At 39.7% G+C, this 21,261-nt stretch overlaps 1 protein-coding gene across 1 annotated transcript in view; it reads right to left on the reverse strand.

Annotated features, from left to right (window-relative positions):
* Positions 1-21,261, reverse strand: part of PKHD1 (PKHD1 ciliary IPT domain containing fibrocystin/polyductin) — a 456,545-nt gene that overhangs the window by 95,461 nt on the left and 339,823 nt on the right. The window contains exons 62-65 of the mRNA XM_081523421.1: positions 19,610-19,762; positions 12,819-13,697; positions 11,268-11,436; positions 9,537-9,694 (exon numbers count right to left, since the gene is read on the reverse strand). Coding sequence (XP_081379547.1) covers positions 9,537-9,694; positions 11,268-11,436; positions 12,819-13,697; positions 19,610-19,762 — 1,359 coding nt within the window. The remainder of the gene's footprint in view (positions 1-9,536; positions 9,695-11,267; positions 11,437-12,818; positions 13,698-19,609; positions 19,763-21,261) is intronic.

A 21,261-nucleotide genomic window follows, 5' to 3' on the forward strand; every position in this document is an offset into this window, starting at 1 on the left:
AATAGTGGTGGTGGTGGTTTAGTTGCTAAGTCATGTCCCACTCTTGCAACCCCATGGACTGTAGCCCACCAGGCTCCTCTGTCCATGGGTTTTCCCAGGCAAGAATACTGGAGTGGGTTGCCATTTCCTTCTCCAGAAATGTGAATAGATTGCTCAATAAAGGATTGGGAAATAGTAAAATTCTGAGTAGTAAAATTCCCACTCTCAGAAAGCCTTGATTATTTGTTTGGAAGACTGGATATTTATACAGTAGGTTCTGCTAATGACAGATTATCCCCATAAGACAAGTTTATCTCTTCTACTGATTTGAGCTACATGCTCAGAACCAATTAGGTGGTCTCTAACTCTGTGGTTAGTTTCTAATCCTAGAACCCAAAGATGTATCTGATGACCTATAAAAATGACTTACAAAAATGAAATTTAACAGAGACAAAGTCTAGCACAAAGGTTTAAAATATCAATTTTCTTTAATATTTGTCCCTCCAGAACAAAGGAAGAAATACTCATCTACATACATTTAGCCCTTGCAATATGACTAGTGCAACCGAAGAACTAAATTTTAAATTGTATATAATTTTAATTAAATATAATTTAAAAGGGTAAAACTGATAATTTAGTTATGAAAATGTTTAGGTATATTTGGAAAAACTTGTACATGCCTCTACTTTTGAATTGTGAAGTTTATGAAATCTAGATACAGATCAAATATTTCTGATGAAAATGTAGTTTCTGAATTGAAATGTGCTATAACTGCAAAATGCATGTGAAAGTTCAAAGACGGTATGAAAAAAGAAATGCAAATATGTCTATAATTTTACACGGATTATACCTCAAAATAATACCTTAAATTTATTGGATTAAATAAAATATATTGTTAAATTAAATTTCATCTGTTTCTTTTTCCTTTTTTTTTTAACCTGGACCCTAGAAAATTTAAATTACTCTTGCCATTTTCATTATTATTTCTATTGGACAATGCTATTCTGGATAGGCAATGATGAGTCCTGTTTCTACATTTTGAAAAATCATCAACAAGTTAAGGAACATCAAAACAAGCCAGTTTAGAGAGCAAAATTCTGAAAAAGTCTGTGATATGTCGACTAACAGAAAAATTTAGAATTTCTTTGCTTGAAAGAGGTATATTTGTTTATCATAAGATCACTGTTTAACTGCCTTTGAATATATAAAAAGCTGCAATATGGAAAGAACTACTTATATTCTGTTGCTGCTGCTGCTGCTAAGTCACTTCAGTCGTGTCCGACTCTGTGCGACCCCATAGACGGCAGCCCACCAGGCTCCGCCGTCCCTGGGATTCTCCAGGCAAGAACACTGGAGTGGGTTGCCATTTCCTTCTCCAATACATGAAAGTGAAAAGTGAAAGTGAAATTGCTCAGTCGTGTCCGACTCTTAGCGACCCCATGGGCTGCAGCCTACCAGGCTCCTCCATCCATGGGATTTTCCAAGCAAGAGTACTGGAGTGGGGTGCCATTGCCTTCTCCGCTTATACTCTGTTACCAGAAAGCAAACTAGATTGGTGGGTAGGAATCATAGCAGGAAGATCCTAAGAACTAAAATTAATCAGAACATAGTTGGCAGTCTTGTAAGAGAATGAATTCCCACCTTCTGAGAAAGTTACCAGTAGAGGCCATCTTTGCATTGAGTGGGAAGTAAGAAGTAGAACTGATTGACCTTCAAGAAACCATCAAAATAAAAAATACTGTAATCTTATCATTTCTTTTCAACTGGCATGTTATTTCTGCAGGCAAATGGATTAATATGAGATAATATTCCCCAAAAGGCATTCTGACATACACTGATTCCAAGGAGAAATGCTGGACAGGATGAAGCACAAGCTGGAATCAAGATGGCGGGGAGAAATATCAATAACCTCAGATATGCAGATGACACCACCCTTGTGGCAAAAGCAAAGAAGAACTAAAGAGCCTCTTGATAAAAGTGAAACAGGAGAGTGAAAAAGTTGGCTTAAAATTCAACATTCAAAAAACTAAGATCATGGTATCTGGTCCCATCACTTCTTGGCAAATAGATGGGGAAACAGTGGAAACAGTGACAGATTTTATTTCGGGGAGCTCCAAAATCACTGCAGATGGTGACTGCAGCCATGAAATTAAAAGATGCTTGCTCCTTGGAAGAAAAGTTATGACCAACCTAGACAGCATATTAAAAAGCAGAGACATTACTTTGCCAACAAAGTTTCCTCTAGTCAAAGCTATGGTTTTTCCAGTGGTCAAGTATGGAAGTGAGAGTTGGACTATAAAGAAAGCTGAGCACCAAAGAAATGATGCTTTTGAACTGTGGTGTTGGAGAAGACTCTTGAGAGTCCCTTGGACAGCAAGGAGATCCAACCAATCCATCCTAAAGGAAATCAGTCCTGAATATTCATTGGAAGGACTGATGCTGAAGCTGAAACTCCAATACTTTGGCCACCTGATGCGAAGAGCTGCCGTGTTGAAAAAGACCCTGATGCTGGTAAAGATTGAAGGCAGAAGGAGAAGGGGATGACAGAGGATGAGATTGTTGGATGGCATCACTGATTCAATGGACATGAGTTTGAGTAAACTCCGGGAGTTGGTGATGGACAGGGAGGCCTGGCATGCTGCAGTCCATGGGATCGCAAAGAAAAAGTCAGACACGACTGAGTGACTGAACTGAACTGAATTCCAAGAAGTATTCATGTGTAGTGTAAAAACATAGTCTGTATCCAAAAAGTTTGATAAATGCTGGATAACACAAAGTTAAGCAGTTTATTTTTAAATTTCAAGATTTATCAAAACCTTTAATATTTTAATGCATGTGATGAATCTTCAAAATGGGAATGGTCAGAGGTTTCAACATTTATCTGGCGAAGAACCAAATTTTCACAGTCTCCTGAGATAAGTGAATGGGAAGCACTCTTTAAAAATACAAAAACAAATCATATATGGCAAAAACCACCACAATATTGTAAAGTAATTAGCCTCCAATTATAAAAAATAAATTAATTAAAAAAAATCATACATTGACTAAATTTACAAAACATATTTTGTGAAACAGTTGCCTGGCAAACTTCAACTCTTGAATTTTAGTCACTCATTTAGTCAGCCATATATTCATTTATTCCTTTACTCAGCAAACATTTGCTGGGCACCTATTATGTTCCAAAGATTGTACTAAAATTTAAAGATGTTTGCCTTCAAGGTACTCAATCTGGAGAGAAGGCAAGCTTGTAAATTGACGACCATAGAGCATAAGATAAGTTGTAATGGAATTGAGTGTTATATGAAGCAAAGACATAAAGAGATGGAGTCCCAACTGTATGGGGATCAGACAGCCTCCCACAAGGGAGCTGTTACATTGCAACACACAGGAAGCCCTGTGTCTGCTGCTTCTAAACACAACTCTTGGTTTCTCTCTTTCATATATAACTTCCATTCCGTCTACCTTGATGTCCCTTCTAGGCTACTCCAAGAGTACACAGTGCTTTGTTCTCACTGAGTACTCAGTAAACATTTATCTAAGTTGGCATAAAGCTCTACATTAATTAATTAGAGGAAGAGGAGAAGCTACAGAAAAATTACAATAATATTCTTTTGATCTCATGACCAAAGCTTTTTCTCCATACAAGGCTATTTCCGTCACACAACATCCAGTGGTTAACGCTGGCAAAATGCTTTTCTTGGATGTGACAGAATCCATTTAGTCTGTTCACAGAAAATGGCTATATATATATATGTATATATACATATGGGGTTTCTGTATGGTTGCTATTACATTGTCTTTCCAAAACGTTATAGTAATTGACAGCTATTTTTAAAAATCTAAACATCTATTTCCTACTATGTAAAGTGGAAATATGTGAATTATTCGGTTAAATATATCTTTGTACAGCGTACCACCAGATGATTCAGACCACACGATGCCAATTATCTAGAAATGTTTACGAGTCCAGACTTTGGAGTCAGACACATACAGATATAAATCTACACATTCTAGCTGCAGGACCATGAAAAATTAGTTAACTTTTCTAAACCCCTATTCCTTCCAGTGCTGAAAGGGATAATAATCCCTACATGTTAAGGCTGTTGTAGGGATAAACGGGTATGTTTATAAGCCACTTAGCATAATGCGTGGCACATGGAATATGCCAGATAAATGGTAACTATTATTATTGTTAGTTGGGGTGGATAATTGCTGGAATAATTACACAGTTTCAGTTTGCTTTGTTCTGCGTAGACAGAGCTTTGTGTGTGAGAAAAGTTGATAGAACTCAGAGAGCTTACACTGGACAATCCAGAGGAAGAATCAAGAAAACATCGGAGGGTACCATGAACAGTACTGTCTAGTGTTAAAAACATGGGTGCACCCCTGAATCTTCTATTAAGTAGTTGTATGACTTGGACAAGTTGTCTATGTCTCTACATCAGCTTCCACATGGAAAAAATGGAGTGAACCAGAATATCTGTCTCTTAGGGTAGATCCTGTCCATTCTACCCTAATAATGCGATCATTCATCCAAAAGTCTTAGCAGAGAGTTAGAAACATACTCAACAAGTATTAACTGTTAATGGTAGGGCTGAGGTACAAGAGCATCACAGGAATAAGATGTTTAGATTGAAGAAAGGAAAGGGAAATTGTTCCCATAGATCATAATGCCTGTCTCCAATACTTCACCCTTTACAAATCACACAGGAAAATCATTCCGATTCACAGTGTGGATTATGTCAAAATGCAATCAAATCTTGTGATACCATTCACTGCCCCCAGACAAGTCATGGAGGAAGGAGAGAGTAAGGTGGAAGAAAGGGGCTCTTTGGGTCTTACAAAGTGTCCCCGGAAGCTTCATCCTCCTCTGCTCAGGATAAAAATCCCTGCCATCACATATCCCAAAGATTCTAATATTTTCTGAGACTCCACTGTGCCTTTATATTTTAATACCCTGACATCTGGAATCCTAAAAGTCTAATGTTTAACCATAAATATCTGCTGAGATTAAAGAGCTATATACCAAGTTTCAATCTTTGGGGCCTATAATTGCTTGGGAAAAGAGAATGGTATTTCCCCCTCTAGCTAGAAGAAAAAGACCTCGACCAGCACAGATACTGGCAGACAAATTTTCTAACAACCGTTTCCTCTCTCCGTTCTGTCCTCTCATTTTCTCCCTCCCTCTCCTTCTCCCATTTTATAATACCATCTTGCTGTCATTCCCAGGACAAATGGGAAAAAAAGAGAAGCCTGGAAAGCTTAAAGAAAAGATATGTTTCAAGATCTAGCAACAAAGAGGTAAAAAAATGCTGGCTGCTCTCTGGCTGTTAGGCAGCTGAGCACACGTCTCCACACTGAAACTTGAGTTTCCCCATTATTCAGTTAGAAACCATTTCATCACTCTATGCACTGACAGTCAAATGCCAGCTTTATTTTCCTTTTTATCAACCTCATCTTTTATTTTTGATTTGAGGCTAGTCACTTTTAAGGTCTCCACAATGGTTTATAACTTTCTTTCTCAAGAAGTGTCCAAGAAGTAACACGATTTGAAAAATGTTTCTTCCCTATTCCTGATAAAGAATGAGAAATTCTCACCTGGTGGGCCTGGTCAGAAGTCCTGCTCAGATCACAGCGCTTTGCTGGGAATGATGTCAAGGCAAGTGTGGGAAAAGCTTATCATGAGTTTAGACTTTTAATATAATGATTCAATATAGAGTTTAAAAAATAAACTTAGCATTGAACCCATTTTTATCCAGTGATATATTGTGAAAGTGATACAACAATGAGGTCATTTAACTCACTTCAATATAGGAAAAATAATATAATTTTTAAAAAAAGATTTAATATATTCTTATTACGCAAAGACTTAATTTAGATTGTAAATACTTCTCTGTCTTCTTAGATAATATGTTCTTTTTCCTTTCAGAAGTATATCCAGTGTGTAAATAAGCAAGTATGTTTATGTCTGCTGGTATATGGCACAGAAAGCTAATTCTTGATTCTTCATGAAAAACTGAAACTGCCTGCTTTTTAAATTAAAAATATTGTCTTCTTAACATCCCATCTATTTACTTCAAAGGGGGTATATAACTCTACAGTGGTGAGTCTCAAACCTTAGCACAGGAGAATTACCTGGGGAGGCTTTCTGTGTGTGTGTGTGCATGTGTGTGTAGATGTGCATAAATGTGTGTTTTTGTGTGTTTACGTGCATGTGTGTGTTACACATAAAAGCCTGGTGGGGCTTCACATACCTATCAATTCGAAATCCTCCCACATGCAAATGAATGTTTAACGTCCTAGATGATTCTGATTTTAAGCCAACTTCAGGAGCCACTATGCTAAGCACGTCAACTTTACCTCCTAAATAGGAGGTAGGAGGACAAGGAGTACAAGAGCAAGAACAGGGTGTGAATGTATTGGGAACCAATACATTAAAATATAATGCAAATTATCAGACATTAGAATACACAATGAAAGCTCTAATTTTTGCTCATTAGATCCAACAGAGGTACAATTACTGTCAAGTAGCTCTGTCTACGTGTAACATTTCTGTCATCGCCTCACTGTGGACCCACACAGTCTGTGGGCAGCACAGGACGGTGGACCAACCATGGAGTCCTGCGTCTGTGGGGCCTAACCCCCAGCTTTCTAACTGAACTACCTGCTCCCAACCTCGCTCCCACCATGATCCATTCACTCCATAGCAGCTTGCATGATCTTTTCAGAGAGTGAATAAAATCCTAGCACCACCTCCATAAAAACCTCCATTCCAACTTACTAAATTAACTCTGGCCATATATATATATGGGCCAGGCCCATTCTGGTATCAAAGCCCCTGCTCTGGCTGATCCTTCTCCCTGGAAAGCTCCTCCCTCTGCTCAAAGCAGTGATTCCTTGTTCCTCATTCAGGTCTCACTGGAATTGTAACTCTAATAGCAGCTCCCTTACACACACATAACACATGCCACACACACACCTGAAACTACCTCTCTAGCCCAAAATTCTGTTTTATTTTCTTCATGCTTCTCATCACTATTGGAATATTTTTATTTATTTGTTTATAGATATAGATGTATAAAAAAGCAGAAGTATATAGATATATTTCCACCGGAACATAAGTTTGATGAAAGCAGGAATGTTATCTTATTCACAACTATAGTTCCCATCCTTAGAAAGGCACTGGTAGACTACAGATGCTCAAATGCATTTGCTGAATAAATGAAAATGGCAACTTCAGCATTCTGCATGCGAAAGGTGCTCAAGGAATGCTAGCTACCATTACAGCCCCTTTCTACTTTCTACATCATGGCTGAGAAACTGTAAAATACCCTTGGAACCAAATCTCTAACTTCTTTCAGCCCACTCCTAATAACATCAGTAGCCCATATGTACGAACTGGGCCGAGAGGTTTGTATACTGGGAAAGATAGGAAATGAGACAGAAGCCAGGGTAAAAAGTTCTAGTACCTGTCTAGTTCTACCTAAAGAAGTTATTCATTTCAAGCCTCTGTTTTTATAAATAATTTTAGATTTTCAGATGATCAAATCCCTCCACGTTCAAAAGAAATTCTTTCCAGAATAAAATGCAAATGGTTTTTAGAGGCTCTCCTGCTTGGGATTAGCCGTCTTACACTCTGTTGCCACACTGGCTGCACATGCAAACTTACAGATAAGTACAAAACAAAATTAACAGCTCACTTTTCCCCTGGCTACAGACCCTGCATTACACAGATAGCAAAACCCACTGGCACAGTATTGCTCACAGCTGATCCACATGGATAATTTTTGCTCCCAACACCAGAGCATAAGACAGTATGTCAGGACCTGTGAATATCTGTCTGAATTTTTCATGTGACCTTCTATGTGCAAATAAAATCTGTATTTTTCAAATTAAAAATAAACCTCAAAGGCAATGGACTCCAAAGTGTTTGTTAATAAAATGGAAAAACGTCAAAAGGGTGTGTTCAGCTCAATGCCATTTGGAATAAATAGAAGAGGTGGTTCCAGCAGCCTCCATTTTCACCTTTTTGGACTGTTTCCACTGTTTTATAGATGATCACAGATTCTTGTTGTGAAGAGGAAAAATAAATAAAATATACATCTTTTCAACCCCACATGGTAGGCAGCCACCTAAGGATTTGTTGAAAGACTGATGGTATCAATTATTGAGGTAGGGTCAACTAGACAAGAAGCAAGCTGTGGATGGGGACAGAGTTCGAGAATTCCATTTGGGGCCATGCTGAGTCTGAGATGCTAATTATACTTCCCAGATGTCAGTTGGATATAACAGACCACAGTTCATGGAGGAGTTTGGGATGGAGATATAAACTGGAGGTCATCAACATTACATGGTACTTTCAACTCTGGACTTGGGGGCATGATAGGAAAAGAAGAGGTCTGAGGATGTCTTGAACTATTCAGAACTTCAAAAGAGAAAGCAGAAGTGAAAGTGTCAGTCACTCAGTCATGTCCAACTTTTTGCAACCCCATGGATGGGGCTTCTCTGTTCATGGGATTTTCCAGGCAAGAATACTGCAGTGGGTTGCCATTCCCTTCTCCAGGGGATCTTCCCCACCCAGAGATCGAACCTGGGTGTCCCGCATTGCAGGTGGATCCTTTACCATCTGAGCCACCAGGGAAGCCCCAAAAGAGAAAGGGAGCCTAGAAAAGAACTCTGAAAAGAATCAACCAATGAAGTGGGAAGAAAGCTGGGGAAGTTTTTTGGATTTACTTGCTGTAGTTTTCACCTGAATAAAAATGTAACCTCAAAGTCGCATTGTTTGTGGAAGTAGAAAGATGATGATCTCTCCAGCGGTCCAGCAATCAAAACTAATAGCTGAATGGGCTTCAGCTGTAAAAGCAAGAAGGGATTTGATCACAGTCCCCCAGGGATAATTAGTAGAGAAAGGGAAGGCAAAAAAGAAAACATGCCATCTACTCTACCACCCTTTCCAGAATGAAAGCATTTAGTTCTGATGGAAGAGAAACATGGATTCAGAAGCCAGAGGACTGACTTCCAAGGCCGACATTGTAAAATACTGCAGGCCCAGGTGACCAAGCTAGTGAGAGGGCTGTTCTTTTCACCAGTACACAGGGGGGTGTCAGAAATCGTACCTTTGACATGGACCACAGGCAATCTCATGGAGGGCAAAACAGTGGTGTGGTGACAGCTGTTAGGCTGTTAAGTGGCAGCTGTTAAGCGCCCAATATTCCTGGGCTTCCCTTGTGATTCAGCTGGTCGGGAGACCTGGGTTCGATCCCTGGGTTGGGAAGGTCCCCTGGAGAAGGAAAAGGCTCCCCTCTCCAGTATTTTGGCCTAGAGAATTCCATGGACTGTATAGTCCATGGGGTCACAAAGACTCAGACATGACTGAGTGACTTTCACTTCACTTCATTTCTGAGATAGAGGTGAGTTGGGCAGCTCATCGGCACAGACTCCAACTCTACAGCTTAGTTCTTTTCCAGTGTATTTTGTTCCCCTGCACCACACAATCATCTCAGTCCTGTTCATGCTCCCTCTGCCAGAGTTGTCAAGTTCACATAGAACTAACTGACCTGTGTTGAAGAAGGATCCAGTCCATTCTGCTTCAGTTTTAGGAAATACAGAAACTGGTGGAGGCAGACCCAGGGCTCTCCCATCCAGATCCTTAAAGAGATATTTTCCAGGGCTTTCACAATCTGATTCAGAGCAGACCAGTGTTGCTAAATCTTTCCTGTGAATACAGATAGAAAGCAACTGACTCATTTCCATGATAAGCAGCAAAAAGAAAACATACACTGGTAGTGCTGACACTGCGAAAACTAAATTCAACAAAATTTTATTATTAATAATGTGTACATAGATAAGAAATAAAATGATAGGAAAAGATATTTCACAGTGATTTGGTTAAGAAGAAAGACATTCTTATTAACCAAATATTCTGGATATCAAGTTATATAATCTTAACACAGACCACTAGTTTTCTAAAATGAAAGATACAATAAATTTGTTTCTAATATTTACTAAACATAATGTAATCATTACTTTATGGAACTTTGGGGCCTTGTAGTATTTTAAGATTATCATTATAAATATCAATTATACTTGTACTATATATAATGTAGAAAAAAAAAGATGTTTACATTCAACAAATATCTACTGAAAATGTAATACTTGTACATTGGGGAATACAATGGTGATAAAGATAGGCACCAGAATTTAGAGCCAAGCAGGGTATATAAACAAGTTATTGGCAATTATAACACTGAATTATAGAGAATCAGTGCAATTTCCTCTGGATCTAATACTTTTAGGTACCATTAGTAATAATATTAAATATTTATTGCATGTCTACCATGTGTCAGGTATTACTAGAACAAAAAATCAAATACTAGTATCATTTAGCTTTATAACTATTTCATCCCATAGGTAAGATGTGAACATAAGGAAGACTGGCCAATAGAAAAAAAATGACAGAATAACACAAATTGTACCCTAATAATGTTGAGGATCTAAACATGGTTCAGGGAAGAGCATCAAAAAGAGACTGGTGCTGGACCAAACCCATAAGCTTTCTAATTAAGGTGGGATTTCCTGATTATTTTATTACAACTAAAGTTTCCCCAGTGTTATAGGAGAGATAAAGTAATCCATTCTCCCTCCTTCTGACTTTCCCATTCCCTCTTATGGCAAAGAGAAAAAACAATTCCTTGTCTAGTTTTCAGATTTTTTAATGCAACTCTAAGATCATTTGTTCATGAATAGTAGTAGTTAGGCCTGGTCTGAGTATAAATATGAGTCATATCGTTCATTTTAGGGATTCCTGACAGCAGCCATGGTCCCCTTCCCCACCAGTCCCTGCACAAGGGCTGCCAAGCCTCCTTCTGAAGACTGGTGATGCTGTACTCCACAGAAGATTCAAGAATTAGGGTAAATTTTTTCCACTGATTCTGAAAACATCCCAGAGAAGTATCCCTAACAAAGATTAAAAAAAATTAATATCAATAAAACTTGCAATTCATTACTTCTGCCTCTTTTGTCTGCCAGAGGACATAGCGGGGCGCATCCTCAATTCAAGGGAGTGAGAAACAGTCTGTTTAGTGACAGAGATTGCAAAAATCATGTCTCAAAGGCATGGATATAGGAAGGTAAAGAATTGGGGCTAATCAATCTAGTGTATCTTTCTAGAAAGACTTATCTCTAATCTCATTGATGATTTTATCCTTGTTTAAAAAACATATTCAGGTACTTGGAGAATTACCAAATCCTTCATAAATATGGCTTACTATAAATACCAAAACTGGTACCTGGTTTGTAAAGGAGGAAAGTAGAACTTGTTTTTATCTTTGATCTTTAGCATACTGGTCCTCTCTGCCATTATTGGAGGCACGATTCCAGTGTTCTCTGCATTGGGCAGAATGCAGACATCTAGATCATCACTATAGCAACTCTTCACAAAACTAGAAAAGGTCACATCTGAAAAAAAATGTTTATAAAGTATTAATATTATATCATGTAAACAACCAGGCACAAATACAGACTACACAACTAAATATTCATATAAATGTCTAGGAGTAAGTTTAAGTTACTGCCCAGCATAGTTACAGGAGTTTACATAAATCTTGCCTTAAGATAACTTTAATTCTTGAAGGCATGGACATTGTATGCAAAATAGAAGAGCATTCCAACACACTGACATCTTACAAGCAATACTTTCCATAAAAGTTTTGGTCAAAGTTGAATGGGGAGTGAATACAACAGTACAAAGGAGATCTGAGAGAGCTTTTCTGCATAGGTTGTAGTATAACTGAACTTAATCCTGGCTGCCCCACCAGATTCTTAACAACCTCACTGAGGCACAACCTCCCTGAATCAATTTCCTCCTCCACGTGATCAGAAAACAACGCCAGGCATATAATCAAATTAAATACTTTCCTGTGAAAGATCTTCAACATGTATAGAGTGGTGACTTTTTTTTATTTTTTTATTATTAGAATATAATTGCTTTACAATTTTGTGTTAGTCTCTGCTGTACAGTAAAGTGAATCAGCAATGTGTGTGTGTGTACATATATATATATGTATTTATATTCCTAATCTTGGGTTTCCCTTGTAGCTCAGTTGATAAAGAGTCTGCCTGCAATGCAGGAGCCCCAGGTTCAATCCCTGGGTCAGGAAGATGCCCAGGAGAAGGAAATGGCAACCCACTCCAGTGTTCTTGCCTGGAGAATCCCATGGACAGAGGAACCTGGCAGGCTACAGTCCATGGGGTCACAAGAGTAGGACACAACTTAGCAACTAAGCCAGCTCCACATATATACCCTCCCTCTTGAACCTCACACCCCTATCCAACCCTTCTAGGTCATCACAGAGCATCAAGTTGAGCTCTCTGTACTATACAGCAGGTTCCCATTATCTATTTTACACACAGTAGTGTATTTATGTCAAACCTATCTCCCACCCTCCCCTCTCCGACCCAATGTTCACAAGTCCATTCTCTATGTCTGCATCTCTATTCCTTCCCTGGAACTAGGTTCATCTGTACCATTTTTCTAGGTTCCACATACATGTATCACTATACAATATTTTTCTCTTTTTTGTTTACTTCACCCTATACAGCAGGCTTGAGGTTCATCTCTACAAATGACCCAATTTCATTCCTCATTAAACCACTCACTGTCATTATATTAATAAACCACCCCTGTGGTTATCAATGCCCAGTAGCTGATCAACAGGACAGCAAGCACCAAACTATACTGTATCCTTCTGGTGATACACTTTCAAGATGCTATTAAAGGTTCTATGGGTTCTATGCACAGATGTATTAGACTACATTGCTTGGAAACCGAAAATTCTTACCTTGAAGTTTCATGATGCCTGAAATCAAATGGCCATTCCTCACTTTGTGCCATGGCTCCTGAGGCCACCGATTTGGTTCTGAGGTGAATACCGGCCACAGAATACCAACTCGACCCCCTCTGGGATTGGAAGGAGCTCGATCAGGTGATGTCAAGTTGGCAGAATGTGGTTTAACTCTGTCTTGAATGCAGTCAAAAGATGAGCTAGTGGCCACAATGACCGAATTCCTAAGCACAATCTGTAGATTTCTGATATAACACTGTGGAGCAGAAGACACATAAACTGCTGTGAAAAGGCCAACAGTATTGTCTACCAGAGTGAGGTTCTCTATTTCCATGCTGTTCTCCACTTGGAGCAGAGCACCATAGTCAAAGTTCTTGAAAGCCAAGAAGCCAGAGATACCCGTGCAGTTGTCAAGTCCACTCCCCTTAGAGAGATGGAGGCCGTGAAGACTTGAGTGGGCCACGTTGTCAGACCAAAGGGATTCAGGAGAGGAACACCTGTGGCCTTGGATGTGAAAACCAAGTCTCTCAGATCCTGCCACAACGTTGCCATGGAGATGGATGTTCCTTGCCTCGTTCACTTTGATCCCTGCCACCCAAACGGGAGACCATGCTGACTGTGTCATCAGAACCACAAGGTTATTAGAGAGAGAATAGTCCTGACCCTCCAGATCTATGCCATGGCCAGCGGTGCTAAACACCACATTGTCATTTAAAATGATCCCCTGACTGGCAGCTGCATGGATGCCCCCACCGCAGCTTTGGTGCAGAGTAGAAGATATTATCCAGGATCCTGCTGACACATTAGTGAGTTCAATGGATGCATACAGCGGTGACCCAAAGTTCTGAATTTCCACATTGAAAAGTTGAAGGATACCTGCAAGCAAAATGCATGTTAGCAGGTACTTGTTTTGCCTCCTCAAGAGTCAGAAGGATGGTCCATTCAGTGGCATCAGGACATGCAGATTTTTCATTAAAATATAATAGGTTAGTTTTAGCACCAACACTATATTTTATGTCATCGAGTCTCACTAATAAAATCTGAATCATTAAAAAACATCACAATACTTCCTGAAAAGTTCCCTGTACATTACATTCTTAAGACTCTGGTCATAGGATGGAGAGGAAGATGATGGGAAGACAGGGGAAGGAGAGAGGCTTTGGGGATGGGCACAGCTAGCTTAAAGATTCTGGGTATCAGTCTCCAGGATTGGGTCAAGGAACCAGCTAAGAATGAAGGGAATATGGCTTCCTGGCCAGTCACCCAAAGTCATGTCTCTTTTCAGTGACCCCATGTGAAAAGGTCACAGCTTTACCCACAGAGATATTACATGAAAGAAAATAATGGCTAACTATATATAATATCTTAATCATTTTTAAAGAAGAGTATAAGTACAAAACTTCTGCTCAATAGATGTCCAGAAACATAACATTCTTCTTGATGAAGACATGATACAGCCAATAATATATTTTTAAGTGACCTTAAAGACTCTTAATTTTCTTTTCCTGTATTGTTATCCTAGCCACATTATATTTCCTATTTCCTTTTCACAGTAAGAGGATTTTCTACATTTTTTATGTCAGGGGAGGATAGTGAATTATTTAGTCTTATTGGGGATTTTATTGGTTCTGTTTTAAGCAGATATTGTTGAAATACAGTATAAAATATAGCCACTAGACTGATTTAAAAATATAATGAACACTAATTTGTCAGTGTATAGACTCATGATAAATAGATAATAACATGAATATGGGGGGAAATGAGGTGAATTAATAAATATAACATCTAAGTCTAATATAGCACTAATTATATACCAGGCATAAATGTATATGTGTGTTATATATATACTCTTAATTTTTGTAAAAATCCTATGTAGATGCAGTTATCTCCATTTTACAGATAAGAAATTGAGGCAGAGAAGGGTTAAGTAGCACACTAGGACTTGGACCCAGGCATATGGATGCAGAGGCTGTGCTGTTAACCCCCATGCAGGCTCAGTGGAGAGTATGTGCAACATGGCAGAATAAGACAAACAGGTTTGCAATGAGATTCCCATGATGAGCTACAGCCCTGTTCTAAGAGAAGAGACATCATGTGTCCTTAGCTAGGTAGGCCACAACTTTGACCCTCACTTCTTTTCTTTATTCTTCTTTTTTAAAGTTACTGCCCAAGGTAAACTATAAAGTTATTTCCTTCATTAAAAAGGGAGGGAGTTGTGGTGTTTTAGTATTTAAAGCACAAAGATAGTCCAGTCTTAATCCCCCACCTTCCCCACTCCCTTTTCACAGATGAGAAACCTGAACCCTTGCAAATCAATCTATTGAAAAACCAAACTACTGTGTGGACAAATGAAGTTTGTGTGTCTTTCTGAATGGTCAAACGGGATTCCACCATATCTAGATTTCTCAGAGGATGCTGGTTAGAGACACGCTAGTTGATGGTATGGAAATATTCACAGAATGAGAAAACATTTACAAATTATTTGTTGGGTGATACCACTTTTCAGTGTAATTTAAAGCAACCCTTGCTAGCAGCACATAGGTAAAACAGTCATGGAACCTGCCTCTGAGAACTTTGGCACAAAGCACACCAATGCCAGAGTGTGTCCACATGTAAAAGCTTAGTTTACAGACTGGAAAACAGTTCTAGAATCTCATTCAAGACAATGTATCATTATTGTTTTACTTAGTGGGTTTTTTTCTGTCATCCTTGCACGGTTTTAATTCATGGTTTTAAATTGTATAAGATCTTTTTACCTGTGTGCATATTAATCAACAATTGAAAACTAATCAATAGTAAATACTAGAAAAGGTCAGTTTTCATTCCAATCCCAAAGAAAGGCAATGCCAAAGAATGCTCAAACTACCGCACAATTGCACTCATCTCACATGCTAGTAAAGTAATGCTCAAAATTCTCCAAGCCAGGCTTCAGCAATACGTGCACCGTGAACTTCCAGATGTTCAAGCTGGTTTTAGAAAAGGCAGAGGAACCAGAGACCAAATTGCCAACATCCGATGGATCATCGAAAAAGCAAGAGAGTTCCAGGAAAACATCTATTTCTGCTTTATTGACTATGCCAAAGCCTTTGACTGTGTGGATCACAATAAACTGTGGAAAATTCTGAAAGAGATGGGAATACCAGACCATCTGACCTGTCTCTTGAGAAACCTGTATGCAGGTCAGGAAGCAACAGTTAGAACTGGACACAGAACAACAGACTGGTTCCAAATAGGAAAAGGAGTATGTCAAGGCTATATATTGTCACCCTGCTTATTTAACTTATCTGCCGAGTACGTCATGAGAAACGCTGGGCCAGAGGAAGCACAAGCTGGAATCAAGATTGCTGGGAGAAATATCAATAACCTCAGATATGCAGATGACACCACCCTTATGGCAGAAAGTGAAGAAGAACTAAAGAGCCTCTTGATGGAAGTGAAAGAAAAGAGTGAAAAAGTTAGCTTAAAGCTCAACATTAAGAAAACTGAGATCACAGCATCTGGTCCCAATCACTTCATAGCAGATAGATGGGGAAACTGGAAACAGTGTCAGACTTCATTTTTCTGGGCTCCAAAATCACTGGAGATTGTGATTGCAGCCATGAAATTAAAAGACGCTTACTCCTTGGAAGGAAGGTTATGACCAACCTAGATAGCATATTTAATAGCAGAGACATTACTTTGCTAACAAAGGTCCATCTAGTCAAGGCTGAGGTTTTTCCAGTGCGTATATGGATGTGAGAGTTGGACTATAAAGAAAGCTGAGCGGTGCAGAATTGATGCTTTTGAACTGTGGTGTTGGAGAAGACTCTTGAGAGTCCCTTAGACTGCAAGGAGATCCAACCAGTCCATACTAAAGGAGATCAGTCCTGGGTGTTCATTGGAAGGACTGATGTTGAAGCTGAAACTCCAGTACTTTGGGCACCTGATGCAAAGAGGTGACTCATTGAAAAAGACCCTGATGCTGGGAAAGATTGAGGGCAGGAGGAGAAGGGGACAACAGAGGATGAGATGGCTGGATGGCATCACCGACTCGATGGACATGGGTTTGGGTGGACTCCGGGAGTTGGTGATGGACAGAGAGGCCTGGCGTGCTGCGGTTCATGAGATCACAAAGAGTCGGACACGACTGAGCGACTGAACTGAACTGAAAATATCTGAGCATTCAGATGGAGAATTAAACAATGATTTTGTTCACAACTGTTTTCCTATTTTTTCTTTTTGTTTATCATAATTCTGAGCATAACTTGTTGGGTATTACTGGTCAGAAGGAGGGGAATGACAGAAGAACCTGATTTAAAAGTGGGGATTGTTAAGCCCTGGCCTGCTTTTCTGCCCTGTAACCATTCAACACTGTAGCTGGCACACTTGACCCACACCTGTAGATCTTACATCATCCAGGCTCTAGAATATGTTACAGAAAAGCACAAGGGTTCTTAATACAATGTGGGGATCTATACTGGATTCTGAAACAGAAAAAGGACTATAGTGGAAAAGCATGTGGCATCTGGAATAATATCTTAAGTTCAGTTAACATTAATGCAGTAAGGTTAATTTACTGGCTGTCACAAACGTATCAGAGTTATATTAGATTTTCATGTTAGGGAAAACAGAATGAAAGGTATACAGGAACTCTTCATACTATCTTTGCAACTTTTTTACAAACTTAAAGTGATTACAAAATTAAAGGCTTATTAACGGCTTTAGAATCAGGCTTGACTTTGAATGTTACCTTGTGAGCTGGATGACTTTTCTTGTTGTTCATTTATTTAACTCACTCACATTTATTGAGGACCAAATACACAGCAGTTATAATACCATACTAGGAAAACAGGGCTGAAAACCTCAACCTTACCCTCAAGAAGTTCCAAAGGTCATAATGGAGTTTTATAAATTAGCAGGCAATTTTATTATAGACTCTGTTTCCTCATCTATAAAACCAAGGATAAAATGTCTTTCTCCCAGGGATATTAGGATTCAGTGAGATAAAACAGGCATGAAAATCAGCATAGTTCCTAGTCTATAAGAAGCACTGGATTACGATTCTCTGTCCCTTTCCCGGGGATGTTTTAGGAGTCCCAACCAGCAAGCCAGAGGCTCAGAACCGAGTCAGCACTGCAGGTAGTGAGGGTCTGGCTTTGGTGCTCAGCTATAAGAACCAGCTTCCTGTCCTGCTCTCACAATCAGGTTCTAGCCTGGCCTGCAGGCACTGTGTAAAGGGGCCCTGTCTTGCACTCCCTCCCTAATTCTCTGTCTTCACAAACTGCAGGGTAGATTTGTTTTTACATGACCACCACCATGACCAGGACTCAGACTTTGTCTAGCCTTCAAGAGCCGGGTTCCTCCACCTCAACATAACTGACACGTTGGTCCAGGTTATCCTTTCTTGAGGGAGACTGTCTTGCACATTGTAGGCTGTTGAGCATCCACTACTAGATGCAGAAGCTCCACCAAAGTTGTGACAAGCAAAATGTCTCCAGATCCTGGCAAATGTCCTCTAGCCAAGAAGGGAGATCTACATCACTTCTGTTAAAAACTGATAGAGGGGACTTCCCTGGCAGTCCAGTGGTGAAGACTCCATGCTTCCAATGCGGGGACGGGATTGGGGACAAGAGCTCAATCCCTAGTCAGGGAGCTAAGATCCTGCATACGGAGGAGCCTGGCGGGCTGCAATCCATGGGGTCACAAAGAGTCGGACATGACTGAGAGCAACTAACACTTTCACTTTATACCTCACCATGTGGCCAAAAAAGAAAGAAAAAAAGAAACTGATGGAGCTAGTGATTTTGGAGAGAGAGCTTGTTCTATGGACCAGAAACCCTGAACTTTTGACTTAAGGTCCAAACACCATCCTTTACCATACTGGCCACCTGATGCGAAGAACTGACTTATTGGAAAACACCCTGATGCTGGGAAATTGAAGGCAGGAAGAGAAGGGGACAACAGAGGATGAGATGGACATCACTGACTCGATGGACATGAGTTTAAGCAATCTCTGGTAGTTGGTGATGGAGAGGGAAGTCTGGCGTGCTACAGTCCGTGGGGTCGCAAAGAGTCAGACACGACTGAGCAACTGAACTGAACTGAAAATAGATGCGCCCACAAAAATTGTTCCATGCTCAATATATGTGGGAAGTGCTTAGATCCTTTACTCTAGGCCTTCTCAGATCCTTTATTATATTCCAGCAGACAGTGACTTTCTAAGATGGAGCTTTATCTGACTAGGAAACAACACTGGAATCATTTTTAAGGAACCCAAGTTTCAGAAATAAGGTACCAATAAAATTATTTCACAACATTGCAGAAGAGCTAAAGCTTGAAGAAAATGAGAGAAATTGAAATGATCCCTAAAGCAGTCTAGAATATGGAAATCTTCTTATTTAAATTTACACTATTAATTTATAGCATGAGATGAGGTCTGCCATCAGATAAAGCATGCTACTGGGAAAGAGTATAGAAATTCAGGAAAGAGATAAAATTCAAGTGGTCATTAAATCATCTACAATTTCAAAGCAGAGGAAATTTCACATCTGCGGAAGATGGTTTTTCTTTTTTTTTTCCTTTTGAGGTAAAAATGTGCCTATGTGTTGATAGCTAGAATATTATTTTAACATCACTCTGATAATTAAGCACAGTTTAGGACTGAAAACTCATAGCTTCTCAGAGCACAAATGAGCATCTATTCCAAACATTTTGTTTTATAAATGAAAATCCCCACTATTGGAATTTCGGAGGGTCCCATAGGCATAGCATACAGTTCATAGTGCTCAGTAACTTAAAATTTCATTTACCTGAAAATTCTTCCACGCTGGACTTCCTGAAGGACCCCACAAGTAGTCTCCCTCTGCATGATGTATCACCCTGGATTTGTATGTTTCGGGTCAAAAGACCAACCTCAGCAGCCAAACGAATGTGTCGGCCACCCTCCATGACGTGGGCACTTCCTGGGGCAACAGGAAGGAAAAACTTTAAAAAACCTATTTCGGAGATCGCCAGTTAGGGACTCAGGGAACCCGACAAATGAAAACACTCGTCTCCCCGTGGAAGTCCTCCCAACATTAAGGTTTGCTTTTCCTCGGGCGTTCTCCGCAAATGTCAGCTGAGAAATGAAAAAAGCCCGTTCACTAGTCTCTCCTTGGGATCAGAGTGAGAGTATCTGAGCAGGAATTCATTTCTCCTCAGTCACTGTGGGTACTGGGACAGGGATGTCAGGGCAGATCGGTCCAATTAGTGGAGTCCCCAACCCCCTTCCTTAAACTTATCAGCGTGAGATTTCCGCGTTGAGTAGTGCACTGTTCCTGGACCACTTTCTTCAGAGTGAGGAATCCCAGATCCACTGAGGCAGCGACAGGACCAAGCAGCAGCGGCAGCGCCCTCTCCTGGCAGGTCTGCAGCTCATCACCCTCAGAAGGAGCCTCCCCAGTCTCGCAAGTTTGTTACATCGCCCCCCTCCCCCGGTATTTGTATTGCACATTTTTGCATATTACAGGCAGGGATTGAGTTTTCTTTTCCCTGCCACTGTTTAGAAATAAAATCATCCTTAAAACTATGACTTAGAAAGCTTTAGATATGACCCTGCTGAAAGCATGTATTTCCCTCTCAAATATCAGAGACTAAAAAGATAACCCCTTATCCCTTTATTTCCCTGTTATATTACTCATTAGCTATATCTCCTGGGTTAAATGCATTTATTAGACTGAACCAGGAAACATGGTTATTTATTATTTATATGCAATGTATTTTAAGTGTATATAGTGTATTAAAATATTCAGTACTTTTTTTAAAAAAAGAAAGAGGTATTTGACTTTATTTATTTATTTATAGGCTTCCCTGGTGGCTCAGAGGTTAAAGCGTCTGCCTGAAATGCGGGAGACCTGGGTTCGATCCCTGGGTTGGGAAGATCCCCTGGAGAAGGAAATGGCAACCCACTCCAGTATTCTTGCCTGGAGAATCCCATGGACGGAGGAGCCTGGTAGGCTACAGTCCAGGGGTCGCAAAGAGTCGGACACGACTGAGCGACTTCACTTTCACTTTCATTTATTTATAATTTGAGGCAGTAGCAGTAGTCAATACATAAAATGAACTTCATGTCAGAAAGGACACATTCCTAAGTATGGAAAAAGTAAGGAGTCATTATTTACAATAACTACCACATTCTAAGTGGTTGTGTGATTCAATGTGCCAGGAAATGAACTGGAAACTCATCTCCCATGAGGTTTATTCTGGCTTAGCCATGAAAATGCCCAGTGACCTTGAACAAGTTTCTTAACCCTCTGCTTGCTTCTAGGCTTGCCATTATAAATAAAAAGTTAAAAAAAAAAATACCCTCACATCAAAGTTTTTTTAAAAAAAAAATTAGGCAATAAAATTAATGAAGGGATGGAGATAAAGCCTTCTAGGATGAGCCTAGGGCAGCAGTAAAGTATTATCCATCCCCTCTGAA

Source organism: Giraffa tippelskirchi, chromosome 8 (genome assembly GCF_054371585.1).
Source record: "Giraffa tippelskirchi isolate mGirTip1 chromosome 8, T2T-mGirTip1v1.2.pri, whole genome shotgun sequence".
NCBI lineage: Eukaryota > Metazoa > Chordata > Mammalia > Artiodactyla > Giraffidae > Giraffa > Giraffa tippelskirchi.